At 38.7% G+C, this 19,083-nt stretch overlaps 1 protein-coding gene across 1 annotated transcript in view; it reads right to left on the reverse strand.

Annotated features, from left to right (window-relative positions):
* Positions 1-3,098: 3,098 nt before the first annotated feature.
* LOC307249482 (CUB and sushi domain-containing protein 1-like) overlaps positions 3,099-19,083 on the reverse strand; it is a gene marked incomplete at both ends in the record, with an annotated part of 421,303 nt that continues 405,318 nt past the window's right edge. The window contains 13 exons of the mRNA XM_080026212.1: positions 3,099-3,258; positions 5,630-5,692; positions 7,531-7,657; positions 7,970-8,057; positions 9,541-9,653; positions 11,272-11,433; positions 12,566-12,628; positions 13,027-13,206; positions 13,343-13,454; positions 14,560-14,633; positions 16,802-16,908; positions 17,493-17,559; positions 17,689-17,862. Coding sequence (XP_079882338.1) covers positions 3,099-3,258; positions 5,630-5,692; positions 7,531-7,657; positions 7,970-8,057; positions 9,541-9,653; positions 11,272-11,433; positions 12,566-12,628; positions 13,027-13,206; positions 13,343-13,454; positions 14,560-14,633; positions 16,802-16,908; positions 17,493-17,559; positions 17,689-17,862 — 1,490 coding nt within the window. The remainder of the gene's footprint in view (positions 3,259-5,629; positions 5,693-7,530; positions 7,658-7,969; positions 8,058-9,540; positions 9,654-11,271; positions 11,434-12,565; positions 12,629-13,026; positions 13,207-13,342; positions 13,455-14,559; positions 14,634-16,801; positions 16,909-17,492; positions 17,560-17,688; positions 17,863-19,083) is intronic.

Raw genomic sequence — 19,083 nt, forward strand, 5'->3', positions numbered from 1 at the left:
CTTTTAAAAAATAAAAATATTTTGATAGAACACTGCGTGAAATAACAAGCTTGGCGGAATTCTTGAATCCTGCATGGATGTTGGCACTACATTTTGACTTAAAATACCAGGAGTAAGCAAAATGCAAGGCGTATAAATCACACTAAGCTTGTGTATTTGTTGCAGTGATGTTCCAGCATTGATAAGCAGGATGTAACTTACTCTCTTGCACACGAGGTATTTCTTAAACAATGGAGGGGCTCTGGGGGAGGGAGGGGTGATAATTGTTGACAACAATAATTGTGCATGTTGTCTCCACGCCATATCTGCTTGTCCTCCGCCGTTAAAAGACACATTTTCTCAAACACACGTACGTTGTGAGCTCTTTAAAAAGTTGTGCTGGAAGAAGAGTATGGTCGTCGGATATGTCAAAGGTCTTGAAGGATGATGCGTGATAATGAGTGAGTAGTTGTGGAAACTTACAACACATCTTTTTAAAGAGAGTTAGAGAAAATAAATAGTTTTCCGAAAGCTTATACACCGTCTGCTGCTATGAGTGATCAACTGAAAAAAGGAAGCCATATTGAGATACTATTTATTCTTTGTGCACTATGTAGCACACCTAAAGAGAACTGTACAGTATTTGAGAACATTATGGAGTATAATGCATGTAAATAAAACCAGCGGTGTGGCACCAGCGGGGCTATATGGATGCGAGTGGTATACTTTTTCCATCCGATAATAGTAGCAAACAGTTTTCAGTATGAGCTTTCAGAAACAACTATACTGCCAGGCAAATTGTAACAAAGTGGTGTCATTATGTGACACTAAAACCTTGGAGGTTCACAGGTAAACTGATCCCGACTTTTTTTCTAGTCGGCTAGCATGTTGTCATGGCAACGGAATAAACAATGGTATAGCGTGTGATCACACCTTCTGCCGACAGGGAGTGTGAAATATAAATGTGTATATACAAACACTCTGTAACCCTGTATTTAGTCATTTCTGTCTTTCCTTTTAAAGATAGAAGATTATGCTTAAAATTCTCTTTTTTTTTTAAATGACTCATTTTTCAAACCCATTTCAGAACCAAAAAAAGAAAAAGTATTAATTTTTTCATACCCCAGTCAGAAATACACACTAGTGCAAAATTTGTGCGGTTGAAGAGTTTATATAAAGTTTATATTTTAAGGGTGCCCAGCAGCAGTGGTTCTGGGTAAGTCCCATGGGGCCACTGGGTTTTTTTTGAACACGCAGTATGTTCATCAATATCTTCACTGAAGAAAAATGCCATGAGAGACAATCAGAGACAATTATTTGCCTCTGTTTCCGTAGCCAGCTTTCCTTGTATTCATTTTTTCAACACGACTGACAGAGGTTCCTATCAGTTCATTTTTCATGTGTCCATCCGTCTGTCTGTCTGTCTGTCTAACTTCTGGCAGTCCACCGGTCTGTCTGTTAATCTCTTCCATCGATTTGTGATTCTGTAGCTGGAGAACTACACTCTAGAAATAAATCAGTCATCACTTGACTGATGATGCCGACCAGTGTTACCAGAAGACAAATCATTTTCCTGGATTTGGTCAGAGCTGATTGCAGCAGTCGATGATGTTGACAGCTTATTGCCTCCAGGCTTCCACTTGTTAAGCCAGCAAGCACTCAAGCCTGGCTCGTCCAAGAACAAGAATCCGTTTGTCTGACTCTCTGATCTTGTTAAGACACACCTCTGGAAACCAGTGCATTGTTTACACTAGCCTGACAAAATCAAATGTCTGCTTTTCTGATTCAGTCTGCCAAAGCTAGTTTGGAATATTGCGTTGAGGACACAATATAGGACAGACTGATTTATGAGTGTTGAGGGCCTCTATAGAATATTCAAACATGTCCAAAAACTCATCTAGAACTAGTTCACAGGTTTTCATACTGAACCTGGTGGAATTTTTGCTTTTTGCAAATGCTTGATTTTGTATGCTTTAGCCTAAGAATATGCTACATACTGTAGGTAGACATGGTCATAAAAGGCAATACAGTAAGTAGCAGATGGTAAAGGCAATCACAGGAACCTTTTTGACTGACAACTAAAGTTAGCTAACTGTGATCATCCTACTATACTAAACCTAAACTTTCCAAGTAGGCTAAAACAGACATTTTACATCTGCAACTGTTAATTGACCCTGTACTAGTCCACCATTCCTAGTACTAACAAAATACTAGCATTGAGTTATGAGTGATTGTATCGTTTTCTTTAAAGGAATTGGTCTGGTTGAACTTGTCACTGTATTTGGATGTCAACTTTACAGCAGCTTGTGCAATCAATATCAAATTCTACCAAATAAGACTATAAATGATTACGTCTAGGAGTCCAGGTTTTTGTTCCAGCAGCACCAATGAAGGTGTTGGTGTTGACAAAGAGTTAACCATCAAATTACTTATCAATTACTTGAGGGGGTTGACATGTGGACTTATATGTTCTTCCCCTGAGCGTAGAAACTCATGTCGGTCAAACCCATGTCTGGCTTGCATCAGGTGAATTAGTAAGCCTATACCACTGTGCAAATTTAGCATGGGGTGTGTGGTTAGGCAAACCTATATTTAGGTTGCTGGGGGAGGGGCATATTCACGAGCCTTTTGAATCTAGCTCCTCTGGTAACATTTTTGAGTCAAATTAAGCAGAAGTCAACCTGTCCACTGGAAGAAATTGAAAGATGTTCATTTTAGTTGCACTGTATTTTCTGTGTGTTTCCTTTTTGTCGGGATAGCAAAAAGTGCTTAAGAAGAATTGTGGTCCCAGCATTGATCTCTTGACCAACAGATGTTATGTTGTATGATGATGTCATCGTCTACTCCCTTGCTTATTGGTTCGAATTCTTTAAGCTCTTTCAGACTATTAGGGAGAGTAGATACCATTGTTCAGGCAGGAGATGGAGAGCCCATCTGCATTACTGTGCAGATGATGCTGACAGAGGAGCAGCATGCTACAACGCAGACTGCTCACGGTGACCAAAGTCCAAATCATGAGTTTTTCTGTCTTTCTTCTCCGTTTGGTTAGACCACACTGCAGGACTGCAATATGGACGTTGGATTCAACCACTGTGTCAGTAGTGGTAGATTTGGTGAGACTATACCACAGTACACACTGTATTGAGTGTGGTATCGAATCGTACTGCCTTAGCCTCGGTAGGCTTCATGTTGGTGTCATACATTGGGTTTTCAAAGGAGGCCTGGCCATTGGAGCTCTCATGGCCGACATAGCCGTTGAACTGGACCTTGGGACGTGTCCTAAAAAAACAAAAAATGAGGAGGAAATGGTATGAGATATTTGGTTTCGAGAAGATGCCTGGGTAACATTGTATGTAATGTTAGGAGAAAGAAAACACCGTACAACCAAAAGGGTATACATGACATGAACTATAGCATAACCCTGAATTGAGACATATTTGTAATTGACTATGTGTAATGTTTGTGAATTAAACCAGATCCGAAAGGCAAGGTGATATTGGATTACAATGGTCTGGTGGCCAAAAACATGACTCCACTGGGAAGCTTATGTCACTCTGTATGGAGTTTCATATAGTATAATAGTATGATTATTATTATTATTATTATTAATAATAATAATAATAATAATAATAATAATAATAATAATAATAATAATAATAATAATAATAATAATAATAATAATAATAAATTAAACTAAAATAGCACTTTTCAAAAACTGCCTTGCATCAAAGTATCTGTCTATTTTCCCTTTATAAACTTTTAAGTGAAAAGGTTTCAGCTGACAGCCAGACAGCAGTAATTATCTAAGTCAATGTGAAAAGTTTGACTTCTTCATTGATGTGAAAGGTTGAAGTCTTCCAAAAGAGGACAGACTACATACATATTTTATCATTTGCATTGTCTGTCCTGTTCAACATCACGGATATAAAAAGCACAAGTGTTCAGGGAAATGAACGATGTGTGAGTTCAAGAAAAATGTCAGCAGAATGTCCTATCAGCACTCATGCATAGGAAAAACATGATCATGATTGTAGCAGTATAGACTAACAACTGACACTTGAATGCATTTTCTATGTTTCATTAAGTCCCACAACTAAATCAAAAACAAAATGTTTAATCAAAAAATAAACTTATACAACTGTCTTTTAAGTTGATTTGTTAGACGTGCTGGTTGAGTAGAAAAGCTACATATTGCAGGGAAAATGATGGCAGAAGCGAGGACATTAATTAATGCTACCCAGTGATTTTATTCAAAAGAATATAATATTTCTCAAGTTATCTGAAGGAGGATTTTAAGAAATGTACTGCGGGGGTTCACACTTTTTTTTTTTCACGGTGAAATTTAACTACCCCATCCTAACTTTGCTGGTTCTAGCAGATTAAATTTTTGGATAATCAGGTTCTATAATCCAGTTAGATATAATCACTTACTCCCAAACCCTGTGGAACTATTAGCAGGGAGGAGTGCTGCCGTTGAAACACTGTTTGACTCTGACCTCATTATGAGTGTGTGTGTGTGTGTGTGTGTGTGTGTGTGTGTACGTGTGTGTGTGTGTCAGTGTGTGTGTGTGCGCACACTGGTAGAAATCCAACCCTGGGGAGCCACTAAGCCTACCCTACATGCTCAACCCATTACTTTACAAAACTGTGCACGCACGCACGCACGCACCCACACACACACACACACACACACACACACACACACACACACACACACACACACACACACACACACACACACACACACACACACACACACACACACACACACACACACACACACACACACACACACACACACACACACACACACACACACACACACACACACACACACACCATAGACCCCCTCCCATGTGTGTCAGTAATTCAAATCGCAGCACTAGTTTCTGGTTGAGGTTGTAAGGTGCAATAGTTTAATTTTATTGGGAGGATAAAATACAGCACACATAATTGCTCTGACAGTATTATGGATACCGTACAGACATATGAGCCAAAGCAGGGAGGAACTGCAGGGCACAAACTCACCCCTTGCTTTTGGTTTTCTAAGTTAAGCTTTTCATATGGTATGTGAAGATAGAATTTTTGTCCGCTCGTCAAGAAGAAATGAATGAAAGTTATAGGTAACAGAAAAAAACATATTGAAAATAAAGCAACAGCATACAAAAGTAGAGTTTATATTAGGTCAAATACTATATTTTAGTCTTGATGACATCATGCTGACAGAGAGATGACAGTGAGATCAAGCCAAATTAAAATGTCCTCTGTCTTTAAATGATTGCTGTTTTGACACAGTTAGGGCTGCACGAAAATGTTAAATTATATGTTATTTTTCTTCTCTGCATAAATGTCAACCCAATTACTTTTAGCTGATTGGATGAGTCTTGCCCTCATTTCCCTCTGGATTAATATCCATTTTGGGTTACACATTTAATTTCTACTTTAAAGTAATCCAAAATGGTGTTAGATAAAGTGCATAAATCAGTATTTTTCCTTAAGAAAATTTGTTTTTTTCACATTTTGATCAATTGTGCAGCCTTACTAAACAGCATGGAGAAAAAGGAACAAAAAAATAAGGGATGAGGATGTGGCAGCGGGTGGAGGTCTGGTTGCGGTTTGAAAGCAGGCGAATGACAGGTGCCAGTCTTACCTGCCGCCAGGCCCCCAGGTGTCTTTTGGTCTCTCATTGTCATCAGTGTCAGCAGACAATGTCCTGCATACAACCATCAGCTTTAATATACATCAACTAGCACTGCACAATGCGAGCAGCGGGAATAACAAACTGTTAAGTAATGTAATGGCAGTGGCAGTACTATACTAGCCTAATCAGGTATTGTAATGTAATGTCAGTATCCATGCACGTTTGCATGGCCCTGTGCATAGCAGTCATTATCTTGGCATTCACATGATTTACTATACCAACTAGTTTGTACATAGCAAAGTACATTACTAACAATATATGTCAGGATCCTGCATACAGAATACTGTAGCAAGCAGCTTCCAAAGATAACAACAAGCCATCAGATTAACATGACATTTTGACTATTATTAGATTATAAACTTTTAGTTATTAAGAGTAGAAGTCAGAATCTAAAAAGGACAAGTTAATAATGACATGTTTCCCTCAATAAAGTTCAGAATGATCTGGCATCTTTGGGCATTATTATGTCTTCTTAATAATTATTATCTAGGGTCAATCAGGTTCACATGTTGCAATTTTTAAGAGCTTTAATCAAGTTTTAAAATGTCTGGAAATTGGCCTATCCTCTGTTCCCCTAAATAGATTTAAACACATTTTAAAACACACAATAGAGGCCCTTATTCCAGCTTGGTGAAGGCACACATGGTGTTGCACTGACAATTTAGAAGGTCTCAAGTTAATTGTGTCTCTGTTTGTGACTATTTGGTAAGGATCATGCTTATTTTTCATTTAACAAATGAGGAAACCATGGTCGGGAGGTCACTGCAACTCTTACTGCTAATAATGTCCCCTGCATTCATACAATTAGAGCCCTGTGTCTAAAAGTATCAACGTTTTGTGGAAGGAAAAGGTAAATGTGTTCACACTATTTTTTAAGACTATGATATTATAATTCTTTAAATAAAAAGTGCATATACTTACATTCACCAAACATTTCCACCCAAACATTTTTTTAAAGGCAGATGTATTATTTGCGGTCTCATTTTGCTGTGTTGTGGTTTACTTTTGTTCTCTTCTTGAGAATTACAAATGAAAAATGCTTAGAATGAGAGGTCCTGCTGTTTTTCACTTACTAGTGCCAAAAGGCAGTACTAAGCCTTGCATCCGGCAGCACTTAACCCATTGATGACGGCTGCTGCGCGATGCCACATTGGCTCTCCTGCCTGATGCTGCGTCGCGCAGCATTATTACTTTATCTAATTGCCATGGCATTCCCAGCATAGAATGCACTGTCATTGGTTCAAATACACATGAGGTGGGTTTTGTTGATTTTTTTCATGTTTCTATGTGCTACACAGGCTTAGATATTAAGGTTTTGGTAGACTTGACAATTCGTACTATTTTTTCAGAAAACCCTCAGGCATTAAGGACATGCATCCTAGATTGCCATAGTCATCAATGGGTTAAGAGGCCACAATGCAGTGCAATCCGAGGACACATTTGAGATAAGTTAGAGGATGGGTGTTTCAAGGAAATCTATCAACTAAATATCTGAAATAGTCTGAGGAAGTTAGTTGAGCACTGAAAAAAGAAAATGCTTTCAAATACACTGTTATCATTAAGTTGTATCTGCAAAAAGGGAAAGTCAAGGTGTATATTTTTCTTCCATTCATTCATCAGGTGAACCCATTGAAGGTCAACAGGTTGAGACTCCTTTCACATTCTACATTACTGCCTCTGAAGATTTGCTTTTACATCACACTTGACTTTGGGCATCAAACATGCCATGTCCTCTTACAGTGATAGGCAGACAAAGCCAGAAGGCAAACAGCTGCTTTGTATTCTACTCTGCCTGTTGTCTGTTTCTTCTTTGATGGATTTATGCCGAGGGTATAGGCCTGTGAGCTTACCTGTGCTTGTAGAGGTAGAAGGCAAATCCAGACAGGATGAGGGCAAAGAAAGGAACTAAGATGGCTGCTGCCACCGAGCTGCTGTTTGTGTAGGGGCTGGATGGCTCCATTGCCATGGTTACTGGGCCTGGGGATATAGACGCGAATAAAACCCACATACGTGAACACATAACATGATACAAACATCTTTTGTGCATACTTTATATGTAAGAGATGCTTCTGGCAGTATCAGTCTACATACTTGAGCTTTCGCTTATAGTGTTTACTCAAATTAAATGTTGTGTACACTAGCGCAGCATATCAGTAGTATTGCCTCAGCTTAAATGAATATTTTAGGCTTCCGGCAAAGTCCCACTTTCAGTATGAGATTGTTTTCTACGGAGGTCAAGGCTGTATTGTTTCTTGCTCTCAATGGTGCTGATGTTACAGGCCGACCTACCTTGCCTGGTCAGATGGAACTTGCCAAAGTCTTTACTGTGAATATGCCCCTGGTAGACAAAGGTCTTCTGGTCTGATTCCGAAGTTACCTGAAAGAAGAAAAAAATCCAATTTAATATGAGACAGTGGGAGATACTGTATATGCTTTGTCTGCATTGAATTATAATTCCATGAAGGTACTTTAAACAAACGTTAGGTTTCTACTCTTTAAAAGGTGCTACGAGGAACTTTTAAATATTTCTGAAACAGTCTTAAATTTTCCTCTGATTATCATAAATGACATGCAACGTTGTGTCTTTGTCATGGGTACGCTCACCCAGGAACAACAGCAGTAATAGTAGTAAAAACACTACTGTTTTTGTCCAAAGGGTCCGCTAGAATTGTATTTCATACAGAACAATACTTCTTAGTATTGTGCTGTGATTTATTATGATCAAACAACCTATTCAATGTGCTGCTTGGATAATCCTCCATTTACATTATAAAGCAAACTTGACCACATTTTTTTCTCATTTGCATAAGACATTTGAGTGACAAGTTTCATCCTATCCTCAAATTCGACAGCATCTCTCCATATCCTGTACTCTGGCCTTCCTCCTGTCCCCATCTGTCCCTCCTCCTCCTCTTCCTCCATGCACTATCTCTTATGTGGAGATTGAAGCAGAAAAATATTTGACCCCGTAAATCGACAATCGAAATTTCATCTTCAGCCTCACTCCCTCTCCTCCCACACCTTTCTTGCAAGAACCTGTCCAATGTTGCGGGTGTAGGGGTCGAGTAATATGTTGTGGCTGCAGCAACACTAGTCTTACAGAGCAGTTCCGGGCAATAATGTTTTCACCAAACAATCTGTATATACACTCACCAGCCACTTTATTAGGTACACCAGTTCAATTATTTGTTAACAGATATACTGTAACTAGTCAGCCAATCTCATGGCAGCAACTCATTGCATTTAGGCATGTAGACCTGGACAGGACAACTAATTGAAGTTCAAACCGAGCATCAGAATGGTGAAGAAAGGCGGTTTCAGTGACTTTGAACATGGCATGGTTCATGGTGCCAGACGGGCTGGTCTGAGTATTTCAGAAACTGCTGATCCACTGTGATTTTCACGCACAGCCATCTCTAGGATTTACAGAGAATGGTCCGAAGAGAAGGTCTGATGGGTCTCGATTTCAGATGTGTAGTTCAGATGGTAGGGTCAAAATTTGGCCTAAACAACTTGAAAGCATGGATCCATCCTTCTTTGCACCATCAACCATGCCACGTTCATAGTCACTTAAACCCCCTTTCTTCCCCATTCTGATGCTCGGTTTGAACTTCAGCACGTTGTCTTGACCACGTCTACACGCCTTAATGCATTGAGTTGCTTCCATGTGATTGGCTGATTAGCTATTTTTTGTTTTTACAAGCAATTGAACAGGTATACCTAATTAAGTAAATTAACTAACCCTAAGTGGCCGGTGAGTGTATATTGTGATACTAATTTTGATGATTAATTAAGAGATGTGTAAAAACATGCTTAATGTAAAATGCCTGATATAGAATAAAAGAGGAAGTGAGTCTTACATATCCATCCATGGCCCAGTTGTCGTTCTTAAACTTGCTGAGGTAATGCTCTGCCGGCCCCTTCACCTGGTACACCTTCAACAGCAGCTGGTTTTCCTCTGACTTATAGGTACCTGGATGAATAGGTACAGACAGAGAGAGAGAAAGAACGAGAGAGAGAGAGAGAGAGAGAGAGAGAGAGAGAGAGAGAGAGAGAGAGAGAGAGAGAGAGAGAGAGAGAGAGAGAGAGAGAGAGATGTTGTTTCTGATGTACAAATAATGGGGGTAGTGCCCAAACCTGGTATAACTTCAATAACGGCAACTTGACTGTTAGCATTTGTCAGGAAAAACAGCAAGATATTGAGGCAAAGGTACAATTGGAGGTTGACAAACAGACATAAAGTGTAGTTGGCAAACAGACAAGGCAGGTTGACATTGACATTTTGAATGATCATACTCCTTATTTCTTTTTCCAAGCACCTGACACCTTACTGGAGGAAAAGTGACATTTAGCCTTAAGCTACATGTCTCTACTTGGTTTACAATAGAGGCACCAAAGAAACTGTTGATGTTCAATTTGAAAAGTCAGTGTAAGAGAAATATCAATACATATAAAAGGAACCAGCAGAAAAAAATACTTGACCACGGGATCCAGCTGAACTATTGATTGTGAAATGTCATGGAAAAATCTAAGAACATACTGCAGATGTCAGTTATAGAGTCAGACCATTTTTCCTCAGGTCATTAAACACTCTTATTTTGAAGTATGAAAGTGAAGCTTTTATTTATTTAGTTTGGGAATCTGACAGCTTGATGTAATAATACCCCGTGTGCCTTGACTACATATGAATAAAAAATACAACATGTGTACGGGGATACTGCGGTGGGAGGCTATGCTGCTCACGCTATAATTTGGCCCTTCAGATTTGTGTGGTGATACCGCAGATGTATTGGTGTAAAGGGGTCCGGGCACAACTTTCCGGGAGGTTTATAATTCCCACTAGTGGCCCCCTACACGTTATATTATTTAACATATTAATGGCCAGTTTCTCTTCTCTGTATGCTCTACAGCTCTCACACAAAACCACTCTTTCTGATTTGCAGTCTGTTATACACAGACACATTTGCATCTACGTAGGTGCAATAGTAATCATGCAAACTACAAGGATATTTGTGGTTCAAGTGTGAATTTAAGATGGAAGTTTATTATCCCGCTGTGTGTGTATTTACACCTACAGAAGAAGTTCTTCCACACTTTCATTCACGCTGCATTTTCAGCCTGCAAATCTTCCACATCTGGAAAGCGATAGCTTTTTTTTTTTTCTCAGGGAAAACAGGTGGTGTTATATTGCTCCTTTGCAGTTAAGAGGGACCATTTTCCTTTCTTTTAGCTATCATTTTAGTACCATATGAAATAAAGTCTTTCCCATCCATTCTCTACAGTATATCCACTCATCTTGTTCAGGGTTGTTGGGTGGTAAAGTATTTTCTCTTTCACATACTTATTTTGACTCGGGAACACCTATGACAGGCTTTGTTGGTTCAGATGTAATCCAAGAAATTAAAAACCGCTTAATTAATTCAATTTTATTTATTCGGTTTTAAGTATGTTGGCTTGATTTCAAGTTCTGAAAGCATTTCAATAATAGTATGTCTTTTGCTAAATGAATCAGTAAAATATTATTACTATAATACTAATATTATAAACAGTCACTTTTATAATATTAGTGTTTTCTTGGTTTCTGTTTTTACCTGACAGTCTGATTGACACTCCGCTGGTCTCCAGTAATGTGACGTTGACCCGGCCGCTAGTAGCATTGAACCCGGTGACTGTAAACGTGGTGGCCTGTCTCTTCCCCAGATACTCGTAAAAACCGCTCCACTCGGAGTTTGGAGAGAACACATCGACCGGAACTGTAATGGAGACGGAGAAACAACCAAAGGACAATTGTTTTTAATCAAAAGATGAAAGAGCAGCTGTTAATGTTGCTGCTAACAACATTGCAGCACTGCCTGGAAGCACAAGCAGTAACATCATGTGATTAGCCTTAGTTTAAAATTAATTAACTTTAAGCATGCATGCACATGCATCCTAGACAGAACAGAACAGAAACGGTAGGCAGAGAAGGGTCAAGGTAAGCGTTCCCTCTTTGTGTTTCTACCTTTGCTTCCTTCATAATTGACAGCGGACGTGGGTTGGTCTCCTGCCTGTCTGAATCCCAATCTCACAAATATGACTTATTTATACTCAGCAGCTTCAGTAGGTATATGTCTCACTCTTCACTGGCTAACTCTAAATGCGTGTAGTGATTACAACATTCTGCTTCAAACTTACAAGGTATTACACGGTATTGCACCTGGATGTTTTTTGCCCTTGATTTATTTACTTGGTCTAGGGTTCCATAACTCAGAAACAAGTCGGCTTGTCTAGACCAGACCCCTGGAGTCATCGCTCACTTGAACTTCTTACAACAATAGACATTCCTCTCTCTGGGAGAAAAAACTGTGTGACGTTCGTGTTTATTAAAGAAAAGCAGTATGGTGAACACTGTTTAGACTTGAATTACAGTTAATACAAGCTGCCAAGGAGATGTGCAAATGCCTAAATGTGTATATATCTTTTTTGCAGAACGTGGCTCAAAAGTTGCACAATGTCACTTTGGCTGTGTCAGAGAGGTGAACATTTACTAAGATATATTCTTATAGGTGAATGCCCAAACTTTACTCAGGTAAATGGGATCCCTCAAACACTGTTTGGAGTTATAGCTTCCTTAAAAAGTTACTGTTTCCACTGATGTTGTTTACAGCAGCAGGGCCCACAGTTGTGTCTACACATAATTAAGTTGTTTGTTTGGTTCCAGGTGCCTCAAAATACTATTGTTTTCGATTTATGACATAAGAATTATTCAATACTAAGATTTACATGTAGAGAAAATCTTTTTTGCAAACTAACTGAAGGCTCTGCAACTGTAAACAAACCCCACTCCCCTGAAACTGCATAGTGCACCTTTAAGTACTACCATGTATGTGTGTTTATTCAGCATACCTCGAATCTTGTTCTTCTGGACATCTGAATCTCCTCTGCCTTTAGGATTGACTTTAACCCCAACTGAAAGATATAACATAGCATCCATTGTATTTTAGCTCACTTGATAGTTAAGATTATTGATGGTGGTGATTTGGTGCAAATTGCCCACTAAGTTCTGGGGTTCCACAGTAAACAACTGGCAGTCTGTTTCCTGTCTGGTTATAAACCTGATTGCTTTTTAGCCATACATCAGAGTATTCACAGCCATCTGCTCCTTGTCTTAGAGACTAGATAGGGCCATAAGTATGATTAGACAAAAAATAAAAACATCATCCCCAGTATTCACGGTCTATACGCCTGCGGATAAGTTAAAAGAGCATAGCAATAATATAATGGCGATAATCCGTAGTTATTTTACAAGGGATTATGACATTTAGTTATAATACAAGCAGTGCATTTCCAAGATAGGATCTAGATACCTTTACAGAGTGGAGGTTTGCCCGACCATCTCCCATCACTTTTGCAGTTTCGGTGCTCCGATCCCCCAGCCAGATAGAAACCATCCTGACAGGTGTAGATCAGTGTATAGCCCAAGGTAGGCAGGTCCATAGAACGAACATCTACATTACCGGGGGTCTCCGGCTGTCTGCATGAATGGGCTGAGGGAATTGGGAAGAGAAAGGTTAACCCAGAGTTAACATTGACAATGTACTTGATAAATATAACTGGACTAAGGTAATAACTAGTAATATTAGTCCTGATAAAGGTAATACAAGTCATAAAGTTACTCCTTACCTATGCATTCAGGTTGAGTTCCGCTCCAGGTTAGGTTTTCTAGGCACGTTCTGGTGGTGGATCCAAGGATGTGGTAATTCTTGCGGCACTTGAAGGAAACCTTATTGCCCACCTAACATGATATGAAAGCCCAAAACAGTCCTGTTTATCCGTTGTTTACTTTTCAAGGACTAACAAATAAAATGCTATTCTTAAAATAAAAATGTCTATTGACCCCTTAACTCAATATTAAAGGCCTATTTCACCGGTGGGAATATGAAGGTGTATTGAATTCTGAGATCCTATGTAGTATAAATGTGCAAAAAAATTTAAATTGGTTCATCCTAGCCTGAGAAAAGGCAGAAAGAGTGTTTTATGGTCTCACTGTCTAACCCTACATTTCTCTTTCTGTGAATTCAACACACCTTCATATTCCCACCGGTGAAATAGGTCTTTAAGTAACTAAGTCTAACAACAAAATAAAACAACAACCTTTTGTCATTTAATGGTTGTTAGTCCTGTAAAGTGTGGGATGTAAAAACTTCCTCTCTTTGGAGAGATGTCAAGGGAAATATGATATAGGCCCTAGGGGATAACATCCAATTATACCTCAAGTAATGGAAGGATTTGCATGTTTGCTTCAATTCCATTAGGGATTGTATGGCTAATATGTTCCATGCTTATCTTTGCCTGGCACCTAAGACAAAAGAAAATATTGCCTCATCCAGTTTTAAGTCTAATCTTAAAAATCACGTTGGCACTTTTGACAAGGCCTTTCCATTTGACCTGATGGTTGGCTCTTGTTTTTCCAACTGAGGAACTTTGCAAACCTGCTTTGGCCCACTGTATCCTAGCCAGAGATTAATATTGTGCTTGCTGCATTATTGCAACTGCTTTTCTACTCATCCTGTAATCATATTAAAGTGTAGAGTACTGCTGCTATTATTTCACATGGTCTATTAAAAGACCCATACGCACATCTTTGTTTTCTTTTGGCTACTCATCCAGTTTAGATTGTACGCAGTGAAACCTACCCTGCTAACCAACAAGACCTTGCATTTCTGCGATATATCTTAATACATTTTCTATTTAAAATGCATACATTTAAGGTCAAATGCATGTCAGTTTCTCTAGACCTGTATTTTCTGAGAAGTTTAACTTGTATATTTAATATAAATTATAGGATTACACAGTAGTTTTTGTTCACCAAATATCTACAAAAATTGTATAACTCTCACCTGAAAGCCCTGGGCAGTGACAGGGATACCGTAGGCTGGAGTTCCTGGGTCACGACAGCTGTTGAAGGCTGGGTCTATACTCGGACAAACACACAAACACAACACACACACACACACACACACACACACACACACACACACACACACACACACACACACACACACACACACTTGGCATTATGTATGCTCTCATATTCAGAACATTGGTCAACATTCAGTATGCAACACATACGCATTCTGATACTTCATACATAGTGAACTGCACAAACCTTCAGCTACATTTTACAGTATCATCAACTTTTACACACATACAATTGTTTTTGCTGGATTTTTAGATTAGCATAATGCATACAACAATCCACGGATAGTTATGTATGACACAAAAAGCAGTCATCTGTAGCAGACACCAATTACAGGTATTATCCGATGTTGCTAAGGCTTCCATCTCAGCTCTTACACAATAATTCAGCATGCATTGTATTACCATATCTAACATCCAAAACTACACATTATAAAATAGCTGTAGCTCTATCTGCTCTGGTATAATAATGTTCAAATATGTACAGGATTAAACCCCGACATCTTGTTTACCCTGAATCTGATTTCACACAATTTTATTCATGACTTGTTGATGAAATGCTTTTATTTGCAAAAAAAAAACAACTGGCTGTGTCCCACTATTATGGATAGAGTGCCAAATGTAATATTACAGGGATTTACGTACACATTCTGTCATTCGGTAAGGTTGTATCTGAAATTTGTATCTAAAATGGTTAGGGTAAGAGTGTTATTGACTACTATATGCCATTCCTATTTCCTTTGGAACTGAGAACTACACTACTTTAATCTGTATAAAAAAATTATAATTTAATCATGTAAAAAAAAGAAACCTGAATTCCAAGCTAGTTCATTCATGGCAGTATTTTCAAAGCTTAGAACCATAATGTAAAAACACACCACAATACTCCACATTCTTGTTGGATGTTTGTTGTGAGCTGTAATGCACTGTGCAAACATTCTGAAAAAATGCCTTATCATGAATTGTACTGTCTGTCAGTATCAATTTAAAAGGAATAATATGGATTTATGGGTTCATCGTAGAGATGCTGTTAAACAGTTACCTCCTGTTCTCTACACATCGAATAGTGTCTACCCACAATGTTGGCAGCCGAGTTGTTACTTTGCTATACTAATTATATTTAGGGCTGTCAAACGATTAACATCTTTAATCAGATTAATCACAGGATTCTGTGGATTAATCACGATTAATCACGATTAATTTAACCATTCGAAATATTAAATTTGAATTTTCTCTGTATATTGTTGTACGAACGGAAAGATAAAGGACAGAAGGTGGATATGTACATTTAAAATTAGAATTTTTATGAATTCAAAATCCAAATGATGGTTTTAATACTGAAAATACATTTAAATCAAACTAAAATATATACCTACCACACCATAATTCAATTGGTCTGTCTCTTTACTATGTCTTTGGGCAAATATAGGCTATATAATGGCATTTATTTGGTGAATCTATAGGTTGTGCATTCTTGAATACAACTTGATTACAGTTCTCTCTCTTTCTGTGTGTGTGTGTGTGTGTGTGTGTGTGTGTGTACGCGCGAACACGTCCTAGGGGACTGTTCATTTGTGCCAGGAAGCCAACGTTATGTTGATGTCTACTCACACACACCTCTGAAAACTGCAGACGTTTGTGTCCTCGCGGGCTCTGAACAGAGCGGACAATGTTTCTCCTCCTGTTGCTCCCGACATCAACTGTCACCCGCGGCAGTTGATTTTATATACTATCTATGCCCCTGACACAGACGTGATCGTTAGCAGTTTAAAACACGGCATGGGCTAGCGTGCTGTGATGTTTGGCTGCGCGCAGCTACTGATCCTGGGTCAGCCGCAACGTTTGAGTGGCTGTAGTACAGAGCCGGTGGGATGCACGGGGCGGATCATTCTGCACATGCGTTAATTGCGATAAAAAAAATTAACGCGTTAATTCCAGAAATTAATCACCCTGCGTTAACGCGATCATTTTGACAGCCCTAATTATATTATATAAAGTTTATGTATTACTTGATATATTATATGGCTAAAGTCTCGAGTTAATCATCATCATAGCAGTACACTGTTAACGTTTTTTGAAAAACCCCGACACGTGAACCCGTAGTGTGCAAAAGTGATTTGGTTGGTTGGTGTGTTTATTTGGTGGTGGCAGTGTTTTAATTACCTATGCAGGCTGGTTGCTGGCCACTCCAAATCCCATCAGCTTGACAGACTCTGGCGGCAGAACCAACCAGCAAGTAGGGGGCATGACAGTAGAACCTGACCTCTGACCTGCATAGGAAAACAAATACGTATTACACACTCAATATTTGAATACAGCTTCAGTGTTTCCACTTTAATTTTTGGTGTAGTCGGCTGTCCCTTAATGAACGTATTAGAGTGTGATGTCATATTTAGTTTGACCTGACCTCTTCACCTCTGGCTGACATGTTATTCTACTACTGGTCACTTATCTATTTTGTCATGTCAATGTTTCAAACTGACATCCAGACATTGGGGCACCAGATATCAATTTGATCTTTTAGATTATTATTATTTTTTTTTATCTTCAGTGACCTTAACCAAAGACATACAACATCAATTTTAATTCACGACAGCAAATGTGACAATCCTGATCGAGTGACACGATGTCTGCTGGCATATAGCCTATAGCTATCAAAGAGGCAGTATCATGCTGCAGTGCCAAAACCTCAGCAATAGCAGGCCGGCCAAAAAAATGGGTGCAATTAATTATAATGAAGCACACTTAATTTAAAAAAAGCGTTTGAAAGCCTATCTGCAACATTCCTTTGTGTTGTTAGTACACACCTATCATACCTATCATACATGAATGTAATTGTTCTAACCACACTGACCCGTAAGAAAAGATGTTCCCCTCTTTGAATCCACCTCCGGGAGAGCCAGAATCGCCACAGAGGACAGCTAAAATGAGACAACAGAGACAGCTTAGTATTCTCGCTATGTTGGATTGAACATTACTGAAAGGGAAGCAGCGATGTAATGTCAGTTGCCGAGTACCAGTTAATAGGTAGCATAGGCCGGTTAACTTACGGAGACACTGTGGTACGTCTCCAGTCCACGTTCCGTTCCCCTCGCAGGATAAGACAGCAGGAGTGGACAACTGGTAACCATGGAAACAACTATAGCTTAAACTCGATGCCCATGAATGGTCGGTTCCTTCCACTTTGCCATGATATACTTGGGGAGGAGGTCCACATTGGATCACTGAAAAACACAAACACACAAACATCAACATTCACCTCCTACAGTATACACTACTGATCATATCATATAAATTGACACGGCTCAAGAAACAACACGGTGGTTCAATTGTATACACTGTTGCATCGTGTCACAAGACTCAAATCTTCCAAGTACAAAGTCCCCTGATCGACACTGTTTGAACTTTGAACCAGTCTGACAGCATCCATCCAATGCAGTTGCAGGTGAGATCATGCCATGAATTAACTAAGCAACAGTTGGAAAAAAAAATATACAATAAGTGATTTTGGGTAACACTTTACAATAAGTGTACATTAATTTACTGTTAGTTCATGATTAGTTAAGGCTATTAATGGTTATTTAATGCATAAGTAAGCATTAATATAATTTTAATCCTTAGTTATCCATGCCTTTTATTAACCGTTCATTTCAATTAATGGTTAGTTGATGCTTGGTTAAGCATGAACCATTCTTACACTAATGCTTTTCTAAGTATTAACTAAGCATAACGGTTAGTCAACACTTATTCATCTTTAAGTAAGCTGTTATTAACTGTTAGTTAATGCTTAATTTATGTTTATTAAGCATGAACTAAATAAATAGTGAATTAATGTACGCTTATTGTAAAGTGTTACCTGATTTTGTTTGCCTACCAAAACAAATGTGTAGTAAGTGAAACTTGCAGGTTAAAAATGATAGATGAAAACTATCTCCAACTTTATTCAAAATGTATAGTTCCACAGCTGGCATCACATTTGGTGAGGTGTGCAGTATGACTTGTTTGGGACTCAAAAGTCAAAGTTGAAAACTCAAAACTTGACTTGGGACGTGCCTCATAGCTTGGGACTTGATTGCAAATAGGCTAATCGAGACTTACAAAACAATGAATTGGTCCCACCTATGCCTTCCTCTGTGTGTGTATGTGTGTGTTTGTATAGAAATTGCAAGTTCTTTACAACACGTGCTCTCACTATGCAAATACAGCTGTAGCTGTTAGCTGTGACTAAAGGAGTGTTTGTTGGATTTCATCCCATCTGTCTTGCTTCAGCATCTATAATGCAAAATAGTATGTGGAATGTAGGCTCTCACAAGTCAATAAGTGAACATGGTGTTTACCTTTTTTATTTACATTGACACTGCTCTGAGACGGAATCTAGCAGTACAGAAATGAAAGTTTAACAAATAGCACGCTAAAAATGTCTAAAATTGTTACAATGGGATATC

This window comes from Ammodytes marinus (genome assembly GCF_949987685.1).
Source record: "Ammodytes marinus genome assembly, chromosome: 1".
In the NCBI taxonomy this organism is placed as follows: domain Eukaryota; kingdom Metazoa; phylum Chordata; class Actinopteri; order Uranoscopiformes; family Ammodytidae; genus Ammodytes; species Ammodytes marinus.